This window comes from Ailuropoda melanoleuca, chromosome 4 (assembly GCF_002007445.2).
Source record: "Ailuropoda melanoleuca isolate Jingjing chromosome 4, ASM200744v2, whole genome shotgun sequence".
Taxonomy (NCBI): domain Eukaryota; kingdom Metazoa; phylum Chordata; class Mammalia; order Carnivora; family Ursidae; genus Ailuropoda; species Ailuropoda melanoleuca.
The window spans coordinates 22,560,918-22,585,525 of NC_048221.1; the positions used below are offsets into that span (position 1 = coordinate 22,560,918).

General features: G+C 49.4%; 1 protein-coding gene across 1 annotated transcript in view; it reads left to right on the top strand.

Moving 5' to 3' along the window:
• Positions 1-24,608, top strand: part of CACNA2D3 (calcium voltage-gated channel auxiliary subunit alpha2delta 3) — a 488,288-nt gene that overhangs the window by 300,748 nt on the left and 162,932 nt on the right. The window contains exons 14-19 of the mRNA XM_034658484.1: positions 10,348-10,431; positions 18,046-18,117; positions 18,379-18,440; positions 19,922-19,989; positions 23,523-23,568; positions 23,726-23,823. Of these exons, the coding sequence (XP_034514375.1) occupies positions 10,348-10,431; positions 18,046-18,117; positions 18,379-18,440; positions 19,922-19,989; positions 23,523-23,568; positions 23,726-23,823 (430 nt within the window). The remainder of the gene's footprint in view (positions 1-10,347; positions 10,432-18,045; positions 18,118-18,378; positions 18,441-19,921; positions 19,990-23,522; positions 23,569-23,725; positions 23,824-24,608) is intronic.

A 24,608-nucleotide genomic window follows, 5' to 3' on the forward strand; every position in this document is an offset into this window, starting at 1 on the left:
CCCCTTCCCCCGCCCCTTGGACACGTCACTCAACCTCCCTGGCCTCAGTTTCCTGCGCTGATAAATGAGTGCAAAAATAGTGCCTCCTGTAGGGGGTTGTTCTGAGGATAAAATGAGTTCATGTTCACACATGGTCCAGAAATGGCCAGGCCCATAATGTGTGTTATACATGTGTTCGTGAAGTGAATATAGATCCTAATTTGTGCATTTATTCTGTTTACTCATTCGAATATTCAGCTCTTCGTGGTGAACCTATTCTGCCAGCCCCTCTCCTGGGCACGGGCAGGTTCAATGCTGAATGAGAAATAGCCTTTATTCCAAAGATCTTGGGACCTAGTGGGGGACATCAGGAATTAAGCAATGAATTTGCAGTACGCTGTGATGGGTGTGGAGTTGGAGAGACCACAGGAGGCTCAAAGAACACAGGAAGGACTTGAACCTGCTCTGCCCTGGGCAGCAGACTTCCCAGAGGAGTGGAAGCCTCCTCTGGGTCCTAAGAAGCTGCTAGACTTTGAGTTGGGGTGAAGAGTGCTGGAAACGGTTGGAGTGGTGGATGGATGTGGGGGCCTGAAGGCAAGGATGGTAATAACATTGTTAGCAGCTGGCTGGATCTAGCTGGAGAGCAGTAGGGAGAAAGTCGAAAGTAGTGAGAAGGAGGTCAGAGCCATAAGGAGTGGCAGACTGATGGGGACTGTGGCATTCTGGAACATTGGACATCATCCTAGAGGGCATGGGGAGCCATGAGGATTCTAGGCCAAGTGGTGATTTTGGTTGCAGAAGAATCCCCCTGGACAGTGGATTGCAGGGGTGGAGTCCATGCAGGGAGGCTTAGGAGACGCTCACCCTCATCAAGGGGAAGGAGGGTATTGTGGTGGCTGAAAGTAAGTTGGTGGCAAGAGGGACGGAGAGATGTGGCTCAATTTCAAGACACACATAAAAGATAGAAGCAATGAGCATGGTAGTTTGATGAGCCCTGGTTGCCTTGCCTGGCCCACTGGCCTCTTTCTCTGACTACTCGCCTCTCCAGCCTCTGCCCACATCTTCATGATCACAGACAAATATAAGACCCAGAGGACTGAGTCAGCCTTGCAGGGGACCTTTGGTTTTCCTGTGAGTCAGGAGTGACGTCAGAAGTCTCTTGGGTTTATTCAGAACAGCGTGCATCCAGAATTTTTTTTAAAAGATGGATCAGTATATTTCAGGATCACCTGCAAAAAAAAAAAAAAAAGAATCAAGCCTAAATATTTTGCTGTGTTACCAGTCCAGTGGGCTGGACAAAGCAGCGATGGATGAGAACCTGTTCGGTTTGGCGGTCAGGATGTGGCCAGGGCAGAGAGCAGATGGGTGGGAAAGATGGTCACAGTCATGTTGATGCTGCAAAACCCTGTGTCCTCAGGGAGGTGCAGAACAAGGGCCTCCCAGGGAAGAAGGGAGACAAACTCTAGCTGAAAGGATCAGAGAAACATCCATGGAAGATGTGGGCACAGGGGTGGATCCCTTTATGTCTTCTCCTCTTTCACAAGTATCTTGAAGAATTTTAGCAAAAAAGGAGAAACAAAATAAAAATATGCCAAGCATCCCCCCAGATAAAATCACACACACGCACGCACACACTCGTACACATACACGTTTGAGGAAAGCTCAGCCATCTGACATAGGTTGATAGCATCACAAGCAGACACCAGAGTCAGGGGTAGTGGTAGCTGGCTTGGAAGGAGGGATTCCTTTCCCTCTTTTCTTCCTCTCTCTCTTTCCTTCACTTGCACATTCATTGCCCACTTCCTGCCCTTCATGCCAGTTAGCACAGAAACCTGGACATGAAGAGAGATCTCTCTGTTCCAAGCACCATCCCTCCAAGGGGAGCCAGTAAGACTGGAGTGCTTCTCCTGGGACTGAGCCACGAGAGGTGCTGGGAACAGGGGGGGCAGGCAAGGAAGGCTGGTGTCGCTGGCCATGGGAGGAAACCCCCAGCAGAGAGCTCACTCCATGGGGGCGGTTAGCTGCAGCGCCACTGGACGGGAAACAGGTCTCGCTGAGCTGTTGGTTGATGTTCTCTTCTGATCTCACTTGAGTGAATAAGAAAATCCATTGTCTTGGCAGTTCCAAAGCTGGAATCACCTTGTGCCCAATTATAGCGCATGTTCAAAACAGCCTGACGTATTTCAATTCCCGAGGGTCTCTTGTTTGAGTGAATAATGCCAACTGAAGTTCTATAAATGCACAAAAAAGTTGCTTTGTCAAATGTCACAGGCATACTATTAACTTAGAGAGGCCCTCTTGTTACCCTAGATGTTACTTCCTAACGACTCAGGGGTCTCAAACCTTTCTATGAAATCAGCTTTGGAATATGGCACTGTGCACTCAGGAACTTGGGGCAACTCTGTTTGCAGCTTTGAAATTCTTTTTTTTTTTTTTTTTTTTGAGAGAGAGAGCACTGGAGGGTGAGCAAGCACTGGAGCTGGGGCAGGCAGAGGGAGAAGGAGGGAGAGAATCCTAGGCAGACTCCACACCCAGCACGAGCCCAATGCAGAGCTCCATCTCACGACCCTGAGATCATGACCTGAGCTGAAATCGAGAGTCAGACGCTTAACCGACTGAGCCAGCCAGGCACCCCTGAAATTCATTTTGAAGGCTGTTCTGCATCTAAGCCGTGCCCAGAAAACTATAGTGCGGGTTTTGTCCAGAGTGTGCTAAGCCATCAGAGGGGCCGTCTTCCAGGTACACGCAGGCATCTTTCCCTTGCAGGCGGCATCCGTGTTCGGCCTCCTCTGGGAGGGCTGGTGTTTCCCTGGTGTGGGCCCTTCACCTGACTCAGGGGCCTGCAGACGGCACTCCCCACTCTGGGTCAGAGTCCCCGCTTCCCAGGCCCCTTGCTGGCACGAAAGCTCCTCCCGCCCCAACTACTCAGCCAATTTTCATTTTTATGACTCGCCTGCTATGACAAGACAGACTGGCTTTCTGAGAATGGGGATTTAAGCCCAGCCGCCACAGAGAAGCCACGCTGAAGCTCTAAGCCCGCGGGCGAAGCTGGGCCACTTCCTCCCCACACACCATGTGGGTGACTCACAGCGACTAGCAGGACACTGATTAAGATAAAGGTCATTTGGGTTTTCAAAGCAGCCTGTTAATTGTTGTTTTTTTAAAAAATACCAAAGCTGTTTTAGTTTTACAGCCATCAAAAGGATTTTGTAATCACACTAAGAGAGCACGTAGAACTTTTCATCTTTGAGACACTTAAAAACATTAATTAATAAGAGCATGGTACCTGGTGGAAAAAGGAAAAGCCTTGCTGTCTGGACATGCCCTGTTGCCTCTCTCCCACCTTCCAGCTGCTTTGGGACACACCCTCCTGGCCCTGCTTCCCTCCAGTCTATCCGGGCTTCTCATCTTCCCATGAACACGAAGGATTTCATCTCCGCAGACTCATTGGGACCCCCCTCCTGCTCCCCCACCGCAGGGCTCGTCTCTGCCATCCTGTCATCTAGCTTACCTAGCAAGGTCTGAGCCCCGTGGCATCCTACCACCCGAGGGCCAGCACGATTCCGATGGAAATCCCAGCTGCCGCAGTACCACTGGGTGCTACCAGGCTTGTCTGAGGCCCTGAGTCAGCTGATGGCTAATGGGCCATGTGTTGTGTGTCCCGGGTACGTGCACCAAGCCAGCTCCGTGCCCTCACTCAGTGCACCCTAGTTGTTCTCGATCTGAAACTGACTCTTGCATCGCCGGCCTATAAAGGCCAGTTTTGAGGCAGCCCGAACGAGCTGGCATCCAACAGAGGCCAGGGTGGCTGGTGGGCTTTGGCTGCCACTGTGGTTCTGTGCGCGTTAAGAGGCCTGCTGCACGCAGCCCTGTGGGTGGTCGCCGTGTGAGCTGAGCCCCCGTCCAATGAGGCAGTGCAGTGGGTGGTGAAGACCGGAGGCTGAGCCTGGCAAAGATGGGGTTGAATCACAGTCCCGCTGTCGATTAGCTATGCCGCCGCGTGGCCTGCACCCCGGGTTCTGCGTTTGCCCATCTGCGAGGCGATTATTCCTCCAAGGAGGTGTGCACAGCGTTTAGCACCGTGCCTGGAAGAAGAGCATTCGCTCTTCCTGAGGAATGATAGGAGGTGAGGGGGAAGCTGGCAGCAGAAAACTTTTTTTTTTTTTTTTTTTGCTTAAAGGCAGTCACTTGGAAAGCAGAACAGATTGGTTGTTACATTTTATGAATTCCTTGTGGGAGAAACAATGAAGTTAGAAAACTGGAAACAGTAACTGCTTCAGAGGACTTACCTTTGGGCCAGCTAGCAGAACGGTGGGCGGTGGTCCCTGCGGCGCCTCTGTTGTGATAGCGAGGGCAATATTCTGTTTTCCATTCTTGCACTTTTTGGTATTTTCCAAATTTTCTGAGATGAGCAGTTGTTACATGGAAAACTGGGGGGGAAAAAAAGCTTAAGCCATTTGGACTGTAGCCGGGGGAGCAGTGGCAGATTCTGTGCTTCCACTAAGTCTCTGCTGAGACTCCCCTTCCCTAGGGCCACCTCCTCTGAGGCCAGACCTGCTGTGACAGCCAGAGAACTTGATTTGCAAATTTTAGGGAGAGGGACTATTGTCCTGGAGCAGACCCACCTGGCCACCTGGCCTCCGGACCAGGTCCTGTCTGAGACCCTCCCCTTTGACCTTGAGAAGAATGGACCACCACGCCAGGTTGACTGTCTCTTTCAAAAAGTAGGAGTATTATTAAACAACCATACGTAAAGAAACATTTTAGCCTGTGAGCCTCCTCCCTGGGGGGAGGCAGGGGCTGCCACATCTCCGAATCAGCAATGACAGTAGCATTTATGGGTGCTTGCCGCGTGGGCGTTTCCCAATACTGTCAGGACACACTCTGTGCTCAATGTTCGTACCCTTTTGTTCCTCACGCCAGCCCTGCGAGCTGAATGCTAGTACCCCCCCCCCGCCCCTATAGACAAGCAACATGGGGCTCAGAGAAATGCATGCCAGGCATGGAACACACAACCTGTGTGTGATTCTGGGGCCCTGGCTGCTAACTATTCTTCTAACTGCCCTGATGGGCAAGTGGTCAGTCATGACCTATGCCATGAGTGCAGGAGATGACCCTTCTCAAACAGCTTCTCCATGCATTCCTGAGGCTCACCTGGGCCTGGCCCAGGGCCTGATAAATGTATTTTGGGGGATGTGGGTGAGTATAGGAGCAAATGAGAGAATGGATGGAGGCAGGAGTGAAGGAATGAAGTGCCCGTTAGCTGTCTTGCGCATGGAGGAGAGAAGATGTGCCTCCTTTCCTCCTCACTTCTGCCCCTGGGACAAAAAGAGACATAGGCCTCGGGGGAGGTGGTGAAGGTGTTCGCCAGCTGAGGACCGTGCCTGCTTTGGGAGAGAACATCTGCCCCGACACTGGCTGGCTCCCCGCCCTTGGCCACACCCCTGCACCAGATGGCATTAGCTTTGGGCAAGGTTTCTTCCTCTCCAGTTGTGGGCCTCCTGCCCCCATCTCCTTCCTTCCTGTTGGCAGCATGGGGTGGCACATACATTTTATCAATTATTAGCATACACAATATTTGTTTCACAGAGGCTGCATGGATGTATGTAGCTGATTTCCTCTGTTCCTTCCCAGAAAACACAGGAAAAGCAAAGTTTTTGTTTTTTTCAAACCAACATGAACATGGCCATCACCTTAGCCCATCCCGTGATGCTTCCAAAGCCAGTGTGTGGGGAACCCCGAAGAGCACTGGCATGCAGACCATGAAACAGCACCTGGCAGGTTCAGGCACAGAAGGCGTGCCTCCAGATGGCTCCAGCTTGCCCCTCAGATGGGTGCCCATCTTGTCCCATCCTCCTAGGCCACAGGCTGGTTTGTGTGTTCACCACATCTGGCCTTTATTTGAAACTCCACCTCCAAGTATTTCATAGCACAGAATATCTTTCCTTATTAAATTCTCCCCCACATATTTTTTTCATAAAACAGGCACCAAAAACTACAAACCTACCCGTGGCTCTCAAAGTATCTGTTTTATAAACCTTTGGAAACCGTTCTCAATTCGTTAATCACATTTTCAAAGGAAGTTACAGTTTATAGATACACTAACAAATGCCATATCCGATGCCTCAGCCCCAGTAACGAGATCCTCAGGCAGGGAGAGAGGGAGTGGGGCCAGTGGATCCAGGGTGTGTGAGAGGCTAAATGCGGAGGGACAGGGGAGAGCTGGCCTGGGAGTCAGAGATTTACTTCTGTTTCTGTCCCTCCTACACTGTGGCCATACGTCTGTCCTCCAGGCGGGGGGCAAGCACGGCAGTCTATCTGGAGTAACAGTGAGGTAGGTTGCAGGTCACACGCTCCTAAATAACTTAGGAACACTTCCCTGAAGATGTACTTTAAAAGTGGTTCATTTACAAGGAGGAATAATAAAGGCATTAAATATACACAAGTCAGAACTCCAACGACTACTTAATGCTTGAAACCCAAACCAGCTTAAAAAAAAAAAAATCTTGAAGAAGGGAAAGGGGTAATGTGAGAGAATGTGGTTGGTACCTGAAACATCCAAGGGCATAAAGATTTCAGGCACAACTCGATCCAGGCACACACACCATGTTTTCAGCACTCTCTTCCTGCCTTTTTTCTGCTCTGTCTGCACTGGCTTCGTTCTCAGGAAAGCTCTCTCCAAGCAGAAGCAGAGATGGTCACTAGGAGCTCCAGCTCACATCCTACCACCTTAATGACGCTAGCAGATGTGCAGCTCCTTTATCTGGATCAATCCAGGAAAGCATGCCAGGCCGAGTCTCATTTGGGTTGGCGTGAGTTACAGCCCCGGCTCTGAACCAAGCCCTGTGTCCTGGAGAGCTGTGGGTCTCCTCACATGCTCAGGTCACTTGCCTATCTCTGAACCAGGATGGTCTTGCTCTTACAAGAACTATATTTACGGAGAGGGGGACCCCAGGGCTTCTCTGCAGGAAAGCAAGGCGATTACCCTGGAAAATGTGGGGGGATGAGTGGGGGCAAGGCACAGCACAAGTGTCTTCCTCGTGGAAGTCTAATCTCTAGCCCTCCCGTACGCTCTCTTAATGGGAGAAAAGATAAATGTGGATCTAGGGTCATTATGCTGGCGTTTACTCATCACTCTCAATGTTTTATTTTATGCAGCAGCCACTGACTTCCTTCTCTCATTCAAAATAATCACTCTGCTACATTTCTACATGCACTCTTAAAGAGCTCACCAGTTAATAAAGACCCAAATGGGAAGTGTTTTAGACTGGCTTCGTATACCTGGTTAAGCAGACATCGTAGAGGGGCATTCCTACAATGGAGTTCCGGAGCAGGTTTCCCCAGCCCTGCCTGTTTCCTTCAATGAAATGAAATTACTTATACTCACTGGCTTGCAGACCAGCCCACTGTGAATGAATGCCTCTTCACCTCACATTCTAAACCCTCCAGGTTTCCTGAATATCAAAAGCACTATGTACTGAATTTCTTGAGTAGTTATAAGGGGGAAAAAAATGAAGAAAGACATCCAGGAGTGGTCAGAAGTCAAGGGTTCGCTGTGGATTGCAGAATTGCCAAGTACCATCTTAAACGACTTGGGTTCTTTAGCAGAGGTATGAGTTTTTCTGCAGGGACAGTCTTGAATCCCCGCTGAGCTATAGTCCACAAGTCTTGGTGCGTAAGATATACACCAGGAGAAAGTGTGTGAATGGGACTGTCTGACACAACCGTCTTCAACAAACATCTCCTGCCTCCTTATGGTTTACAGAACAGTGACCTGCTCAATCACTCAATGGGTCTCCTTCAATGACATGTTAGCCAACTGTATACAATGAACCTGTGTCTTGGCCAGCAGGTCAGGGCTCTCAGGAATCATGCTAGCTATATAGTCAGGCTTTTTTTCTGTGCCAGGAATATGTTTGTCCATTTGCATACAGTATCTAGTTAATTCTCTCAACCTGCCATTCCAGGAAGGTACTACTGGTTTTCCTTTTTTGCAGCTGAGAAAAGGGGAGCATGGAGAAACTGGGCCCCCTGCTCAGGATCACAGCCCTAGAAAGTGGCAGAACCACTTTGTCTCACAAAGACAAATGGACACTTTCTGAGGATGAGGGAACATTTGGTGCTCGGGACCTCAGGAATCTTTTTGAATTTCTTTTAGGAGTGTTTGAAATAACATGAGGCTCAGCCATGAAAATTTGGTCAGGGGCTGGTGGTAGATGGGGGTGTCCTGCCCCATGCTGGCTGTGTGATCTTATCTAAAGTGTCGTTTTACCCATTATTTAACTTGTGACAGACTCTTTTCCTGTATGCATGCTGGGCAATAAATTGACCTTTGAAAGGCAAAATTAAGAGTGATAAACTACAACCAATTCCTTGGAAAAGAAAGACTGTTTCATTGGCTTTATTGATATCCTTAGTACCTGGTCCTTACTAGGTGCCTGATAGAGGCATTTGAATAAATAAATAAAGGAGCAGTTTGAAATGACTAAAGGAAGTACTTCTCACAAAAAAGCAAAGCAAAACAAAACAAAACAGTTTAGGCTTAGCATTACACCACCCCAGATACTGTGAAGACTGCCTTTAATGCTCAGAAGCTGGGCTGTGTCAGCTTCTGGGGCACCTAGTGGCTCTCAGTCATGGTTCTTACCGAAATGGAACTTGGAGGGTGGTTAGACAGTTAACAGAGGGCAAGAGTGTGTGACTCTATGTCCTCAAAGGGACATGCAGAATCTTGTTAGCATCACGCGCCCCCTTCCCCATCACACCTCCTCACTGTGAGACGTGGGTGACAGCTCCATTGACCTCGTTCCTGTTCCTCCCACTCAGCCCCCGCCTGGCTCTCGCAAGGGCCAGAGCTTCCATGAACACACGAAGTTTCCATAACGGGGTCCAACTGCAAATCTGCTGTCATTTACAGCAGCCTCTCAGAGCCGCTTCCCTTCCTCTTTGTCTGCAGTGGATCCGATGTTCTAAAACTGACCTTGAACATCTGTGGCTTGGAAACCGGAGAGAAGGGAGTGGACGGGTGGCTGACCCGGTGGTCCAAGCCCACTGCCCTTCAGAGGCGGTGTGGCCTTCCTGGGCGGTGGAGGGGGGCGCGCTCCAGAGGCGTCTCAGGGCTCCTGAAATGCATTTGACAGGAAGAACAAGAGGACCCGAAAGCCACTAGACCCTGTTTAGCCCCACAGTGACCTGAGATCTACCCTGTCTGGCCTCTGTCCCCTCCGTTCCACTGACGGCCCATTCAGCCCTGTTTGGTTCAGCATCTCGGCAGTGGTCTTCTCCTTCACGCCGACGTGCCTTTAGCACCTGTCTCCACGGTAGCCATGCAGTGTCCACAATGGTAACCTGTGGTCTGGGGGTCTGAAAACACAGTGACACTGCATCTCATTTTGAATCTTAACCACGTCAATCCAAAGATGACCAACGTAGGGACGAAAAAGAAAAAACGATACGTGCATAGGTATTTTTTCCAATATGCCATTGGCCATATTTTATGATCTTATAAGGGGTTGCTTATCTTTAGCCTGCAGTAGAGGGCAGACTTTCCTACATTATAAGCATCCCAACCACCGGCATTCAAGGCCCTGAGACACAGGAACGTCCAGACACACAATCGTCCAGTGGATAAGACAGTAGGCTTGTGGGGTGACTAACACCAGTGATTTAGGGAGAAAAAAGACAAAAACCACTCTCCCAGTTCTTAAGGCACTCATGAGCTTTTCCAGAGAAATGCCCTCATAGCCACTGAATCTGGCAGTGATTCCCAATACCCACATCCACCCTGGGTAAGGAGGCCATACTTAGCTCAGTCCTGCTGTGGCCTGTGTGATAGCAAGTAGTGGGCTCTGTGTGTCTACAAAATGTTACCAGGATGTTGAGCCCACCAGTGGTTTTGTTTCCTCTCCAAGGAGTATGGGGCAGGTTTGAGACCGGAGGTAGGGATGGGAGAACTAAGAAAAAAAGGGATATGACTAGATTTTTGGTAAGCCGTAAAACACCCTTTCCTGTGTCATGAAGGGGTGGCTCTTAAAACTGTGGAGTAGAGAAGGATCACCCCTGTTCCACAGGTGCCATCCAGGCAGCGGGAATCTTGGCTTTGCTTTTGGTGGATTTGGAGCCAAACGAGTCCACTAGGTAAATTCGTATCAAGGAGAGTCGACTTGTTATCCCCCCAGCTGGGAGCACCTGGGCTGGGCTTTCCTGCTGTTACAATCCCTCGGACTGTCCCCTGCTGGGCTTCTCACCAGTGTCCCTCCACTCGCAGTCCTCATCCGAGAAACAGGGCTTGGGGAGATAAAGGCTGCCCTGGCTGATGATCTCACGGAAATGTTTTTTTCTTCTTCTTTATCTTCCTCTCGCTGCCAGTACGAAGAAGGAAAGAAGCGAAGGAAACCTAACTACAGTAGCGTTGACCTCTCTGAAGTGGAGTGGGAGGACCGGGATGATGTGGTAAGTGACCAGTGTTCAAGCCTGGCGAGTAGGGAGCTCCACTGTACCGACTTCTCTACCTGGAGGCCACCCCAGGAGCTGGCCAAGAGGCCCCCCGGAGGACACCTGGCCACCAGAGGGACATGAAGGCAATGGGCTCTTTTCACGGCACTGGGGGTTTATAACTCTCCTGCTGGCTGGAACGGTTGCAGCTAGGCCAGCCACCTGCCTGCTTTGTGCGGTCGGCTCACACCATCCCCTGCCAGGCTCTGGTCCCTTCTGCTGTGGATTCATCCAGACTCCTGCCTCGGCGCAGTTTATGGGACCTGCCACCCTCGGGGGGAGCCTGGTCTGAGCCTGGCTCGGCAGCAGAAGGCTCTGCCCACCCTCAGGTCAGGATGCCATGGGCACAGCCCTTGCTTTCAGAGAGCCACCCAAGGCTGAGCAGGCCTGCCTCCCTTCTGCAGGTTGGTGGTCTATTTCCTGGGCCGTCCCAGCCGTCCCCCTTCCGGCCACACTGCAAGAGCGCACACGCTCATTTTCCGCAGGGACTCAGCCTTCGGCACTGTATCAAAAGCCTTCCTTATGCCCACGACTTAACCCTGTCTGTCTTCTTGTTATTTCCTCAATAAATCAGATTTGTTCGACATGGCTGCCTTTGCACGAATGTAGGCAGACTGTCCTTAATTAAATTGTCACATCTCATGAGATCCTGCCTGGATCCTTGCTCTTGACTTTCTCTGTGGTGCGTCCATGCCACGGCCACGGCTCTCTGCCTGCACCCTCCCTGATGTGTCCAGGGTCCTTTCTTCAGTTTCATCTGGAGATAGCCATGTTTCTGCCCTTCAGTCTGTCCTGCTTTCCAAAGAGCTGTTGGAGGGAGCCATTTGGACTCCCCAGCTGGGTTCTCTTGCTGTCATTCTCTTCTCTTTGCGTCCTCTGCTCCCTGGACATCTCAGCTAGCGTAAATCTTGGATTTTCTTCCTGGCCTATGAAATGCAAGAGGTGCATCTTAGAAGTGTAGCTGATTTCCTTCATCTGTACAAGGACTCTTGAAACTCAGGTTCAGACAAAGTAACTGTTTGATAAAGAAACAACTTTCTCACCTGCCCTCTTTCCCCCCTGCTGGTGGCCTGACAATGATCTGGTTGGTTACATCTTGCTCTTTCAACATGGGCTTCAGGGCCTTTACCTTGTACTGCGGCCAGTGTCCCCCTCTCCCCTTTCCACCTGCTCTGACCAAGAAGCAGGCTAGTGCACTTGTGAGGGGCCCCGCCTGGGCATTAGCCCGCCTGGGATTGAATCCCACCATGGCAATCTGCTGGCTGTTGGTCTCAAGCACACAGTTATCCTCTCTGCGCCTCAATTTTGGTCTTTGTCCTTTTTTACCCAGTAAGATGAGTATGGTGATAATAGTACCTACATCAGAGAGCTGTTGTGAAGCTTAAATGTGTTAATATGCTGAAAGATGACAATGTATGTACACCATTGTGTGGACACGGGGAGCGCCTGTGACGGTGGCTGTCCTTCATGCTGTTCTCATCAGCACTAATCCTCAGGTAGCCTGCGCGTGAATGAATGTCCCGCGGACTTACAGCTGCTAAACTGTCTCATGAATGTTTGAAGGGCGCGTTCTACTATTTTCCTTTCTCTTCCATCTTCGCTTTATCAGTTCCCTTATTTTGACTTCGCTGGACTTTTTTGTTTCCTTTCCTGGAAGTCTGGAACCTTGTCATCAACACGCTTCCCCCTCCCTTCGTCCCATCCATTTGGATCAGCATGGGAGGCAAACGGCTTTACCCTCGTTCTCACTTCGGGGTCCTCACGTCGTGGTACTGGGAGAGATTTAGGACTTGGCTCGCTCCAGCCACCACCTGCGCTCCAGTTAATTTTCAAGGAGCTGATATCTCCTTTTATTAATCGTGGTTTCCTTGCCCTGTCTCCTTTGCTCATCGTAGCTACAGAGTGTCGGATTCCCAGCCTCTTACACGTTCTTCACCTTCATCCGACTCCCAGGACTGGGTTTTCATTACCCCCCTTCAGAGTTCCCACATCTCCTACAAGTTCAGTGCTCTTACTCTGCCCAAACTGGTCTCTTGTGGTCTGTGGGGTTTGGGTCTCTTGTCTTACTTCCTTGAGGAACATGGTACACTCAAAGCGTGAATTCCTTCACCACCAACGCATTTGGGAAAACCCAGGTCACCATTTCTCTCCTAGAGATTTGCACTCCCTTCAGTGGAGAATACTGGACCCTCTACAGAGCAGCTTTGTAACATCGACACGTGATCCCACATTCCCGTATGTCCACCATTGGGGTTTTCATGTAAGTGGCCGAGGGCAGCTTTCGGTCAAGATCTGGGAGAGACCGTGAGGCAGAGCCCACTAAGGAGGAAGCAGCTTGAGTCTGCCCAGCCGCAGAGAACTTCTTGGAAGGCGCATCCTACTTCTCTTGGCAACTCAGCTCTTGTTGAATGTAATGATGGTATTTATAACATAGACCCTGTGTCCTTCCAAAAAAGACATGAGGTCACATATACTATTAAAACATGTGCAAAATAGACTGGCTAAAATTAGAATCTTAAAAAGAGGGAGAAAAATGAGAAACCATTTAGAGGTGGGTGAGCAGGACATCTGGCCCAGGCTCCAGGCGACTTGGGCATCACATCAAAATGCAATGAGTAAGATGGATCTTTTAGGGACCCATTGCCAGGAAGGGACCCTGGGACATCCACAGCCTGGCCTGAATCACCAATGCCTGTCACCTCTGCAAAGGAAAAAATACTTTTAAAATGGAGTTTATTCTTTGGTTATAAATTCCCAGAGATGATTGAAGGACTTAAGGATGATATTTTTCTTACTCCTGTTACCTTAGTCATTCCCAGACTTTCCACAGTGAGCATGATTATTGCCGTGAAGAGAAAAAAACGAATATAGGTAATAATAACTGGCGTATTGAGTCCTTCCTGTGTGCCAGCGCTGTTCCCAGGGCTATACGTGGACGAACTTGTTGATTCTACACAACAGTTTTACAAAGTCAGTATTATTGCTATCCTCATTTTGCAGTAAGGAAACTGAGGCAGAGAACGGCTTGGTCCACGGGCACACCGTGTGGATTCCAGCCAAGGCCACCTGGCCCCAAAGCTCTTGACCATGTTGTTACGCCTTAGAAAGAGGCCTTGAGTCCAAGAGTCCTTGAAGACGCTGTATCAGTGCCCTCACCGTGTTCCCATAGTGTCCTTCTCTGAGGGGAGCCGCAGAGATGGGGCATCCTTGCAACCAGCCGCTAAACAAATGCTCGCCCTGGGGTGGGGCTGTGAATACCGGTGGGTCAGATTCTGCCTCCAGGCCACCTGAAACCCCTTCTGTTGCAGTGTGGGCCTTTTCACTGCTCTCCAGTCAACTCACATTTCTCCTTACCTGTGATGATTCTGTGCAAAATGTCCTTCGAGTCTTTTCTTTCTAAAGCCCCATAAACCTCTTCTCCTGGGGTGAATTTCTGAGAACTGTGCCCAATTAGTTTGTTCTTCTTTTCACCTACTCCAGTGTCTCTGCAGCTCATACTTGAGCCCTGGGTCACCAAACCAACCACGGTACCCCCCCACCCCCCCAGCCTGGACAGAGAGATTGAAAGAGAGTGGATTTTGATTTTGTTGTACAGATGCTCTGTGCCCGAGTCTGTTTTTATATTCTGGTGAAACGCTTGCTTGGAAATGACAGACCTGTTTATCTCCTGCTTCTCCCTTCCCCTTTAATCTCTTGGCTTGGCCCAGATGGCATGGCGTTGGGGGCCTGGAAGTGCATGCCGCCTGTGCACCAGGCAAGGTGAGGCTCATGTTCTGACGTGGAGAGCAAACCGCCGTTAGCAGAACGAGCTCTCATTATACACGTACACACGAAAGCCAAGGCAATCCGTGGGTCTCCGGGGGAGAGCTTCCCTAACGAGCTTTGACACAGGAGGAAGAGCTTTAGGCTCACGACTGAACCAGAGGCATGACCACCAGCTTGTACTGTGGGGGTCTGAATGGTCAGCGAAGCTGTTGCAGCTTCGGGGTGCAGGCGAGAGAGACAGACTCGCTAGGGGCTCTGGGGAAACGCGTGTGACCTGGATCACGCAGGACCCAGGGGGAGGGTGGTTCCCAGAGAGACCGGGAGGCTGATCGCCATCCCCAGAAAACGATTTGCAGCTTGAAGAGGTTTGACCTCTATTTTACCTGCCCCACTGTGGCGCAAGCTGCTCTAATGCCTGCTGCAGTAGCACCCTTGCCTCGGATAGGGAAACATAAAGACAGTTCGTGGATGTTTTATTTATTTTTTTTAAAGATTGTATTTATTTATTTATTTGAGAGAGAGAGACAGAGAACATGAGCAGGGTGAGGGGCAGAGGGAGAAGCCCCGATGTGGGGCTCAATCCCGGGACTCCAGGATCATGACCGGAGCTGAAGGCAGGTGCTTAACCGACTGAGCCACCCAGGTGCCTTCGCTGATGTTTTAATTTGCTCTTCTTTGACGCTGTTAAGTCAAACATTGTCATGTGATTTTTTTACTGACTATGTAATATGCTAACAGATGGGCACATCCAACCTTGTTTGGGAATATTTCTCCGCCGGGCCATTTTCATTTCTCCAGGTGCTCATTGCTGTAATCCAGGTAGTGGCAAATTTGAGGGCTATTTGGCCAGCTCTGAGCAGCACCGTCGATCTTGCCCTTCCTGGCCTGGTGGGGACTGAGAGCTTCGTTACTCCCCCACCATCCTGGTCTTGGCTCTGGGTACCTCCTCCATCTGGTCTTGTAAGCTGGCCCCTGGGGCAAGGGTACCACTGACTTACCGTAGTATTTGGTGCAAGTTGCTCCCCTTCTCAAACCTCAGTCTCCTCCGATGGAAAAGTGACATTTCTAGACTGTTCTGGTCTCGTGGTGCTGTATTCTCACCACACAGTCTGTTGAAAAGGCACAAAACCCCCTTTCCTCCTGTGGCAATGAGGACAGAAGCCACCTTCCTGTCGCCCCAGTTCACAGAACCTAGAGCTTGTGCAAGAGCCTGTTGGAAAGTTAAAACCTAAGACTGTTGCATGGTCAAGTTTAAAATCTTTGATTAAAAAAAAAATCCAGAAATAACAATACATTATTTTTATATTCATGCTATACAGTTGTTATATTAATGCTTTAAATTTGTCCAAATGCTTTCTCTCTTGATTTGGGAAGCAAAACTAACAGCATGGGCTTAAGGGTCAGAGAGCCTGTGTGACTATAGGCAGGTCTCTTAACTTTGTGCCTCAGTTTCTCCACTTGTAAAATAGGGATAATAATGGTGCCTTATTTTGAGGGTTTTAAAACCTGTGTCTGGCACATCATAAAAGCTCAGTAGATGGTACCTATCAGTATTATCCAGGATTTACAAGACCGATCAACATAGTTACTCAGCACCTGATGGGATCCCTGGGGTCTGGGAGTCCTCGCTCAGAACACTTTAGACGGAATGAATGAAAGAGAAGGAAACGGAGCCACAGAGAGGGTATAGAACAGGGGTATGTGTCACCGGTAAGACTTGAGTCTCGACACCCTGGGTCATTTCTCTTTACCGTGGGCTGCCTCTTTTTCAGTCTGCGCCCTCCCACAGGGGGTGAAGAGCAGCGGTTTTAACACAGGAGTTGGGGGGAGGTCACAAAGTCCATGACTGGTCCATGAGCAGCACTTACAAGCAATGAAATCTATTAAAATAGGAGACATGAGAGGGCATCGCAGAGTAAGATGTATTTCTCAGGTGGCTCACAAAATTTTAAAAATGTTGCTTTAGAGTATGAGTATCTGTGTCAAGCAAACTCGAGCTTGAATCCTGATCCCTTAAATTGTTGAAGGAGGTCTGGCATTTTAAGGGGGGAGGACGGTAGTGACGATGATGGTGATGGAGATGATGGTGGGGGACAGCCAACATTTACTGGATGCTTCGGGTGGACGAGGCACCCTTCTAAATATCAATGCGTCTACTTCTCACAGCAACTCTGTGAGATGGATGCTGTCATTAGTTCGATTTTGCAGAGAAGGAAACTGAGGCATAGAGAGAGGAAGCGATTCTTTCCTGAGTTCTGGCTGCGGAGTCCCTAAGTACAGCACCGTCCTGCCCCACATGTAGGTGTTCAGTAAGTGTAACCCATTTTCATTAAAACTGAAGAAAAGGGAAAGACTGGACTGGACATCTGAGTATTTGCCTCCGGAAAGCCTCAGCGACCCTGGCCTTGGAGCCGCCCAGCCCCTGATGCTGATTGTTCCCTGCTACTGGGAGTTGGGGGCGGGGTGGTACAGACTCATGGAGAAGCTTACCTAATCTCCAGCTTGCCTGGGGAATGTGAGAGGGGAAGGTCCCAAATGGCTTTAGGCAGGCACCAGAAAGAGGAAAAATGAAAACCATGTTAAAGATAAATCGAGCCGTTCTTAAAAGTTAGAAAGTAGACTTAATTAGGACCAGCTCTCCCCATCCAAAACCACAGAAGTTAAAATGGGAAAATATTTCCAGAAATGCCCATTATGTGTTGTTAAAAAATATCTAGAGTAAAATATATGTTTTATTTTATACATGCCTCCAGCTAAAAATTATGCTTTTTACTCTCTCTCTCTCTCTCTCTCTCACAGAAGATGGGAATGTGAACCCAAATCGAGACAGCCCCGAATCAAATTTAGGTGGCTTGCAAGCATTGCAGTTTTCTATCGGCCAGATCTTAGTCAAGCTCCTCAAAGGAGAGAAGAGGGGAGAGGATTTACCAAAAAAAAAAAAAAAAAAAGCCTTGGGGCTGGGAAAGAGCCTTTCCCGACAGGCTGTGGCATGTCAGCATTTGCTCCTTTTCCATTAACTGGCATCCCCCTCGTCTCCCATTGGTGCCCACGATGGCACATCTCTCATCACTGCGTCTGCGGTCCTCCTCCGAACCCACAGAAGGGCCGCACCTAATTAGAAGGGGTCAGCCAGGGGCGGGGGGTGGGGACGAGGCTCAGTGTCCCTAGACGGAGTCTCTGAAACTTAGATCCCGGGTCGCCCTGTTCACTGCCTGTCACCGTGAGCGAGACTTTTAACTTGCTCGGGCTTCTCCAAGTGCATCTGAAGGCGCTGCATGGTGTGGAAAGTGGGTCCCTGTCTTCTAAGTGGTTGGTCTTTAAAAAGAAAAGAAAAGAAAAGCCTACTGTGTAGAATAACACCCTTGACTTGATTATGTTTTGAAAAATGATTTCTTCAGGACACGCTAATACCCTTTTTGAAAATGTTATCTTGTCCTCAGCGACGTTCTTGCCTCTTGAGGGTTTTCGATCTTGGCGGGGCTTGCTGCTCAGACCGCATCACTGGTGCTGCCCTGAGGCTCACAGGAGCACCCCAAGTGGAAGTTGCCATTTATTGCTGTGAGCCTCCCTGTCCCAGTGCAGCAGCCATTAGCTGTATATTCTTCAGAAGCCCTGTTTCAGGGGGCTGAGTGCAGCACGCTGACTGAGTGCCAGAGCGCCCACCGTGTGATGGGGACGCACCCCAGCCCTATCATACCGCTGCTTTGCACAAACCACCCAATGTGTTCCCGAGCTGGAGGGTGCAAGATGTCCAGATGGCACGGAACCTGGGGAAGAACTAACACCAGTGTTCTGTTATCGTTTTAGTTAAGAAATGCCATGGTTAACCGGAAGACTGGGAAGTTCTCCATGGAGGTGAAGAAGACAGTGGACAAAGGGGTACATTTTTTCTCAAACATTCTTGCCGCTTAATTTAAAACAAACCACTGTGAAAAATTAGCTTTGAAAGCTCTATCTGGAATAAATATCTTTCGCTGAGATCATTTTTCTCTTGTCTTTACTTATTCTCAAACAAGATTCATGTAGTGTTGTTAACCTGATCATAGTGTGTCCATTTATTTTTATTTATTTCTGAAAGCTTCACCTAGCAGACTAACCATGTTTTCTTCTCTCTACGACTTTTTTTTTTTTTCAATCTAGAAACGGGTTTTGGTGATGACAAATGACTACTATTATACAGACATCAAGGGTACTCCTTTCAGGTAGAGCTGACCATAATACATGGACATTCCATCAGACCCATCAGTTGTGTTTGTACAAAACCTGCTGACACTCTCAGAGCTCATCATGTGAAGATAACCAAACACCCTGCCGAAAGGCTGGAAAGAGTGAGGAAGGGGCTTTTCCCAGGCTGCTTTTGTTTCTGTTTTCCAGAAGGGGGAAGATGGTTCAGGCTCACCTAGGAGAACTCACTCGGTTTGTCATGGCTTTGCATCTCATTATCTAGCAAATCAGCTTTGGGGTTCCAGCTAAGGGTGGAGAGACGAGTTCAGAGGGTTGCCAGGTCCTTAAACCATCCAGCTAACTTGCTGCCCCGTGAGCTCCATTTCACCTTTTATTTCCATGACCAAAAAGCAAACCTTCGCACGAGAAGGTAGCATATCCATCCCTACATGTTGTGCTTCCGTTTTAACTTCTCCAAACTGTACTTCTGTGCTTGTCTACCTCTGAATCCTGTTATTTCTCTGTAACTGTCCTGAAAAATGGCGTGGCCCCATTGCCTGCTTTCAGACGCGCATGTGGCATTCTAGAGTCTCCCGCTACCGTGACCTTAGCGTTGTAACACTTCTGTAAGAAGTCGTTCACGTTCCTGAACCAGTGCCTCGCAGAGCTAAGGAGAGAAAGAATTTACTGACTCTAGATGAATCTGCAANTGCGCATGTGGCATTCTAGAGTCTCCCGCTACCGTGACCTTAGCGTTGTAACACTTCTGTAAGAAGTCGTTCCCGTGGGGCTGCTTCACGTTCCTGAACCAGTGCCTCGCAGAGCTAAGGAGAGAAAGAATTTACTGACTCTAGATGAATCTGCAAAATAAATTATGCCATTGCGTAGTCATAGACTGCCAGGGATCATGAGTTTGATTCCATTTGGAAGCAGAGCAGTCGAGGGAAACCAGGACCGCTAAGTGGGTTTGCCAGATGAAGAGACTGTGTTTTCAAAATATATTCTCTTCCTTTAGAGAGGAGCTTAAAGCAAGCCCGGGAGAGGGTCGGGCCCAGAAGCCCACAGCACAATAACGTGGTCACACACTAGTGTAGTGGAAATGTTCCTTTTCGTCCTTGAGAGGGGGTTCATGTCCCCTAGTCGTGAACTCTAGGGTCTGGAAAGACCCGTGTGTGGCTGAAGGGAGGGCAGGCGGCGGAGGGTAGTGGTGAAGAGCAGGGCGCATGGCTCTCGCGAGGGCATCCGAGAGAAGGACGAGCCGTTTGCCAGGCCTCTGAACACACGCACGGGCAGCCCATGGCTGCTGGCACTTGCAGTCAGAAGTTGCTTTGAAGCAGCTGGTTGAACCTAAGAAAAACCAACACCAACGATCACCAGTGGGGTTTTGAAAGTAAACTGTTGGAAAAATTGTTTCCAGAACATGAGATGGAAATGGGAACGCGGAAAGTAAAAAGTGAACCCACAAGGCTATTGCAGTCGAGGCCACGGGTTTCAAGGTCTGCTTTTTCTCTCTGCACAGCCTAGGTGTGGCGCTCTCCAGAGGTCACGGGAAATACTTCTTCCGAGGGAACGTAACCATTGAAGAAGGTAAGATGCCGGCTTGACCTGTCTTATCCTCTAGTGGGGGGAAAGGTCCCAGAGCCAGCCATTGGGTGAGCTCATCTCTTCAGCTGTCTGTCCACTCCCTGGCCATTTCACGCAGCTCATTGTCCACTTGACCCGAGCTGGCCTTCCGAATGGTGAGACCCCCGACCTGCGGTGGCCTTTTTTGTGATTTCATTTCTTTCTCTTCTGCTTTCATCCACAAAATTGTTGAGCCAACTCAGAGGCTCGTCCACCAAATACATTCTTCCCATACATAGAAATCACTACCAAGAAAAATACAAAGTAGTGTAAAAATTCCAGCCCAGGGGGAATAAAATGAAAACAAAGGTATGCAAGCCTTGGTCTCCTACACAGTCGATCACAAACCTTGTTTGTGCTTCAAGCAGTTCAAGTCCGAGGGGAAATAGGATCATTTAGATGAAATACATAGGTCAGAAGGAATAAGGAGCAATTGGAGATTCCCGAATCCTCTTGTCTTCACGAAGCTCAGGCACACTTACACTCCCGGCGAATGGTAGCCCTTGTTGCCACACTTTAAACTTTAAAACCACTGTCATACCCATGCCGTCCTTTACCACAGGCAGTAACTCAGTACCTCGGAGAAGGTGCCTTCCCCAGGATCACCGGCTCACAGGGAGGGCTGAAGCTGACCTCTGACAGCCTCCACTCCCCGAGTGGTCCTCATAAGTCACTCCCCCATTCTGGGTGTTAGATTTTTGCATCTCCACCAAGAAGGGGCAGGACCAGACCAGTGCTCTTTCTGAGTGTCTCCAGAAAGTATGGCCAAGAGCAGGAAGGTTGGTTATGAGCCAGTTTTGATTCGTTAGAGCTGGTTACAAGTGCCTGTGGTGAACTTGCAGGAGCCAGACCACCTCAGGGCTCAGTCCGATGATGTAGTGGAGAATGAGGAGATGGTGGTCCCTGGGATGCCCAGTGCCACAGCCAGCTTGCTGGTGTACTGCCAACTAGGGTGTACTGTTCTACAGATGTTAGTTTTTGTCTCCCAAATAATCATGTCTTAAGGACGAGGAAGGAGATCGAAAGGTTTCATTGTGCCCCTGCAGAGCTAATCAGTCGAGTGGTCTCTCTCCCCAGAGACAGGAAAGAGGGAGAAGGCAGCTCTGTGACTTGGGCAAGATACTCAACAGGATGTGTTCTCAGAAATCATTTTTTGAACTTCTAGAATTTTCTGGCTGAATGAGCCACGTGTAGCTCACAGATACCACTGTCCTTAAGCCAGAAAGTTCATGTCTGAGCTGTCTGAGGTCAAGCTGAGGAAACAGCTAATGGTCAGAACAATAGAAAGAGAGGTTATTAGTGGATTATCGGCTTCCCTTAGCCAATCCTCAATACATAGGCCTGCCTCTCTCTCTCTCTCTCTCTCTCTATTGGTCTCTCTCCCTCTCTCTCTCTCTCTCTCACACACACAGTTGTTTCGCATTGTCTTTTGGGTCATTTCTTCAGTCATTGTCTTTTCCCTGTGTGTTCCACAGCTGTTAGGCTGAGAGGTCACAGAGAGAATTCCCGAACTAACTGTTCTCACCATGTTAGAAATTAGTTTGAATCTCAGTAAGGTGAAGAGTATCTGCTTAGCCGTACAAACGAGGTCAGATGGTCCTATGTTGGTCCTCTGTCAATAAGAAGGCTTGCAATCCTGCCAGCTCTGAGTACCTGAGCCTGAAACAGCTGCTTCCCCTTGGACTAACTAGTAGAGGTTCCTGTCATTGTAAGGGCCACGGCGCGATCGCTGTTCTGCTCTGTTCTGGAGAAGGCTTTCCTGGGGATGGCAACCACACTTCTGTAGGCTCTTCTGTTAGGAATGCTGCCCCGCAGAATGTCAGAATTTTCAACATGTTTTGCCTTGTCATATAGGGCCTGTGAAACAGAGCCAGAGAGGGCTTTGTGGATGAGAACAGACACTAGAGAAATTGATGGAGTTGACATCATTAACCCACTATTCCAGGAAGGTTAGACACCCACCCCAGGGCCTTTGCCCTGGCTAGTCCTTCTGCAGAGCACTCTCTACATGTCTCTACAATCAGCTACATGGCTCTGTCTCTCACCTCCTTCAAGTCTTTGTTTAAAAGTCACTTCCTCTGTGAAGTCTTCCCTGACTACTCTGCTTAAAACTGAAACTCTTTCTCCTTTCTATCCCATCTCTGGCTTGGCTCTTTTCCTTCATAGCCCTCATCACTAACTGATACGCTGTGTATTTTAATTTTATATGCTTATCTCTTCCCACCACTAGGAAACCAATACCGTGAGGCAGTGATTTTGTTTTGTTCACGGCTATATTCTCAGGGCCTAGAATAGTACCTGGCACACAGTTGATGCCCGGAAGGAAGGACAGAAGGGAGCAGGCAGGGAGAAAGGGAAGAAAGGATGGACGGAGGCATGCAGGGATGGCTGTCTAGATTATCCTAGGGACTCATCACTGTCCCACTTAACCCTCTCATGGAGTCCAGGAGTTAGGTTCTATCATCCACACCTTCTGACTAGTAGAACTCAGAGTTGAAATGACACCCCCAAAATCATTCAACCAGTGGCTGTTGGAGCCAGGAAATGACACTTGGGTCCTATATGATGATATTCTATCTAATGTGTTCCCTGCTTCCTATAAAATCAAGCAGGAGTGTGCAGTATTAGGCCCAGTAATTTGCATTTATTTTATACATTTGTATTTGAAGAGGAAACTGGCATCCTGAGCGCAGTATGATACTGTTGTCCATTTGGGAAACTTGGACCCCCTCAAACAGGCTATAAGCATCATCCAAGTTCCTGAGGTCATCACTCAGAAGTGTGTGTCTGCTGATGAGCCTTCAAAATGAACTCACATGAAGATACAATGCAAGAAAGTGATTTCACAGAGTTGGAGTAGCCTAGAGCATTCTGCTAAAAACTCCCCAATTCCCTGCAAGCCCCAGTTGTCCCAGCTACCTTTCTGGACTGATGGCTTATTTTTACTTAGGATCCTATAACAGCTAGCAGTGTCTCCTGGTCAAAACCAGTTGAGTATTAGCAATTTCATATCGTCCAACCCATCGTTTTGCCCTCACAACCACCCATCAATGAGGGACTACAATTATTCCTGTTTGCACACGGAGAAGCTGACATTTGGAAAAGCAAAGTAAGCTGCTAACATCATGCCCGAGTTAAGTGGCCCAGCCCAGCTCCCTGCACAGGGCTCCAGCATCAGTGCTTCCACCATCACACTAAGCTCGTCTCCAGGACTCATGGGTGTGTTGTCTGTCTTCACAAAGTTCAGGCTTTCCTGGGATACTCAGCCTGGGAAGGCGCCAGTGGTGGCTGAGGGAGACAGTCGTGGGGAGAGAGTTCCGCATTGTTTCCTTTGTTTAGAGTCCCCCCTTCAGAGGCAGCTCTCATTGGGCTTGATGCCTACCCTTCACCCCTCAGTGGCCCTACCCTCTAACATTTGAAGCACATGAAAAGATGAGAGGTGTCAGTGCCCCACGCAGGTGGTCCTTACTCATTAACCCTTTCTCCTTGACCTCCAGGCCTGCATGACTTAGAGCACCCGGATGTGTCCTTGGCAGATGAATGGTAAGAATTCAGCCATCCTCATCAGCATGGGTATTTGTTGCCCTCTTTGATTTCGAGTCCTGTCTACTGCCTTCCCACCTCTCCCGGTTCAAAGGTACGGGATGGCGATGCCACAAATCCTCACATGTTCTTGTTTTGGCCCCTGTCATGCTCTTAGGTCCTACTGCAACACTGACCTACACCCGGAGCACCGCCATCTATCTCAGCTAGAAGCTATTAAGCTCTACCTCAAAGGCAAAGAACCCCTGCTCCAATGTGAGTGTGCTTTCAACGCGTCCTGTGTGCGGCCGTGGGGGCAGGGGGTGAACTCAAAACCACACTTCCCCTCAGCTTGCAGGGGAGGCTTTGCTCCACCAGAGATTATCAGTACCATCAAATCCAGCTGAATGTCTACTTCCTGTAGGAACAGGAAGAAGGGCGTGGGCTACTGAAAATCACGCAGAACCCCCAATCCCAGTCTAACCCTTCACATCAGATTTGTCCCTCTACCGGACCATTGAAGTCAAGCATCTGAGTAGCATGGAAACGTTACCACTGGGAAGGGACTGTGAATATCTGCTCCCTTATTTTACAAATGAGAGACAAGGGCAGGAAATAGGACTTGTCTCGTCACAGGCCATACTCTAGGTCTGGTTCTCTCTGGAGCGGGATCATCACTGTGACGTGTTGCCTCACGTGGTTACGTGCTGCTGCCTGTCCTCCTACCCAGGGCCCACCGAGGGAGCTCGCTGAGTCAGGAATGGCCCATGGCTGGTGCAGAGGGGTCAGGGAGGGAGCAGCGGGCCTGATGCTCACTCACCAAGTGCAGGAGCAGTCCCTGGACTGGTACATGTGTTCCCGTCTCTAGTCTGGGCAAGGACAGATCCACCAGCACTGAGCACAGGAGCTGCCCCCACCCCCAGCAGGTAACCCCTTACTCAGCCGCGTGGACAGTCCTGTACGCATATCGTCTCACAGAATCCCCACAGCAGCCCTGTGTGAGATGGAAGGAGGTTCGTCTAGCTTCTAACTGCATCTCCATGGAATGGATTGACTTTTTG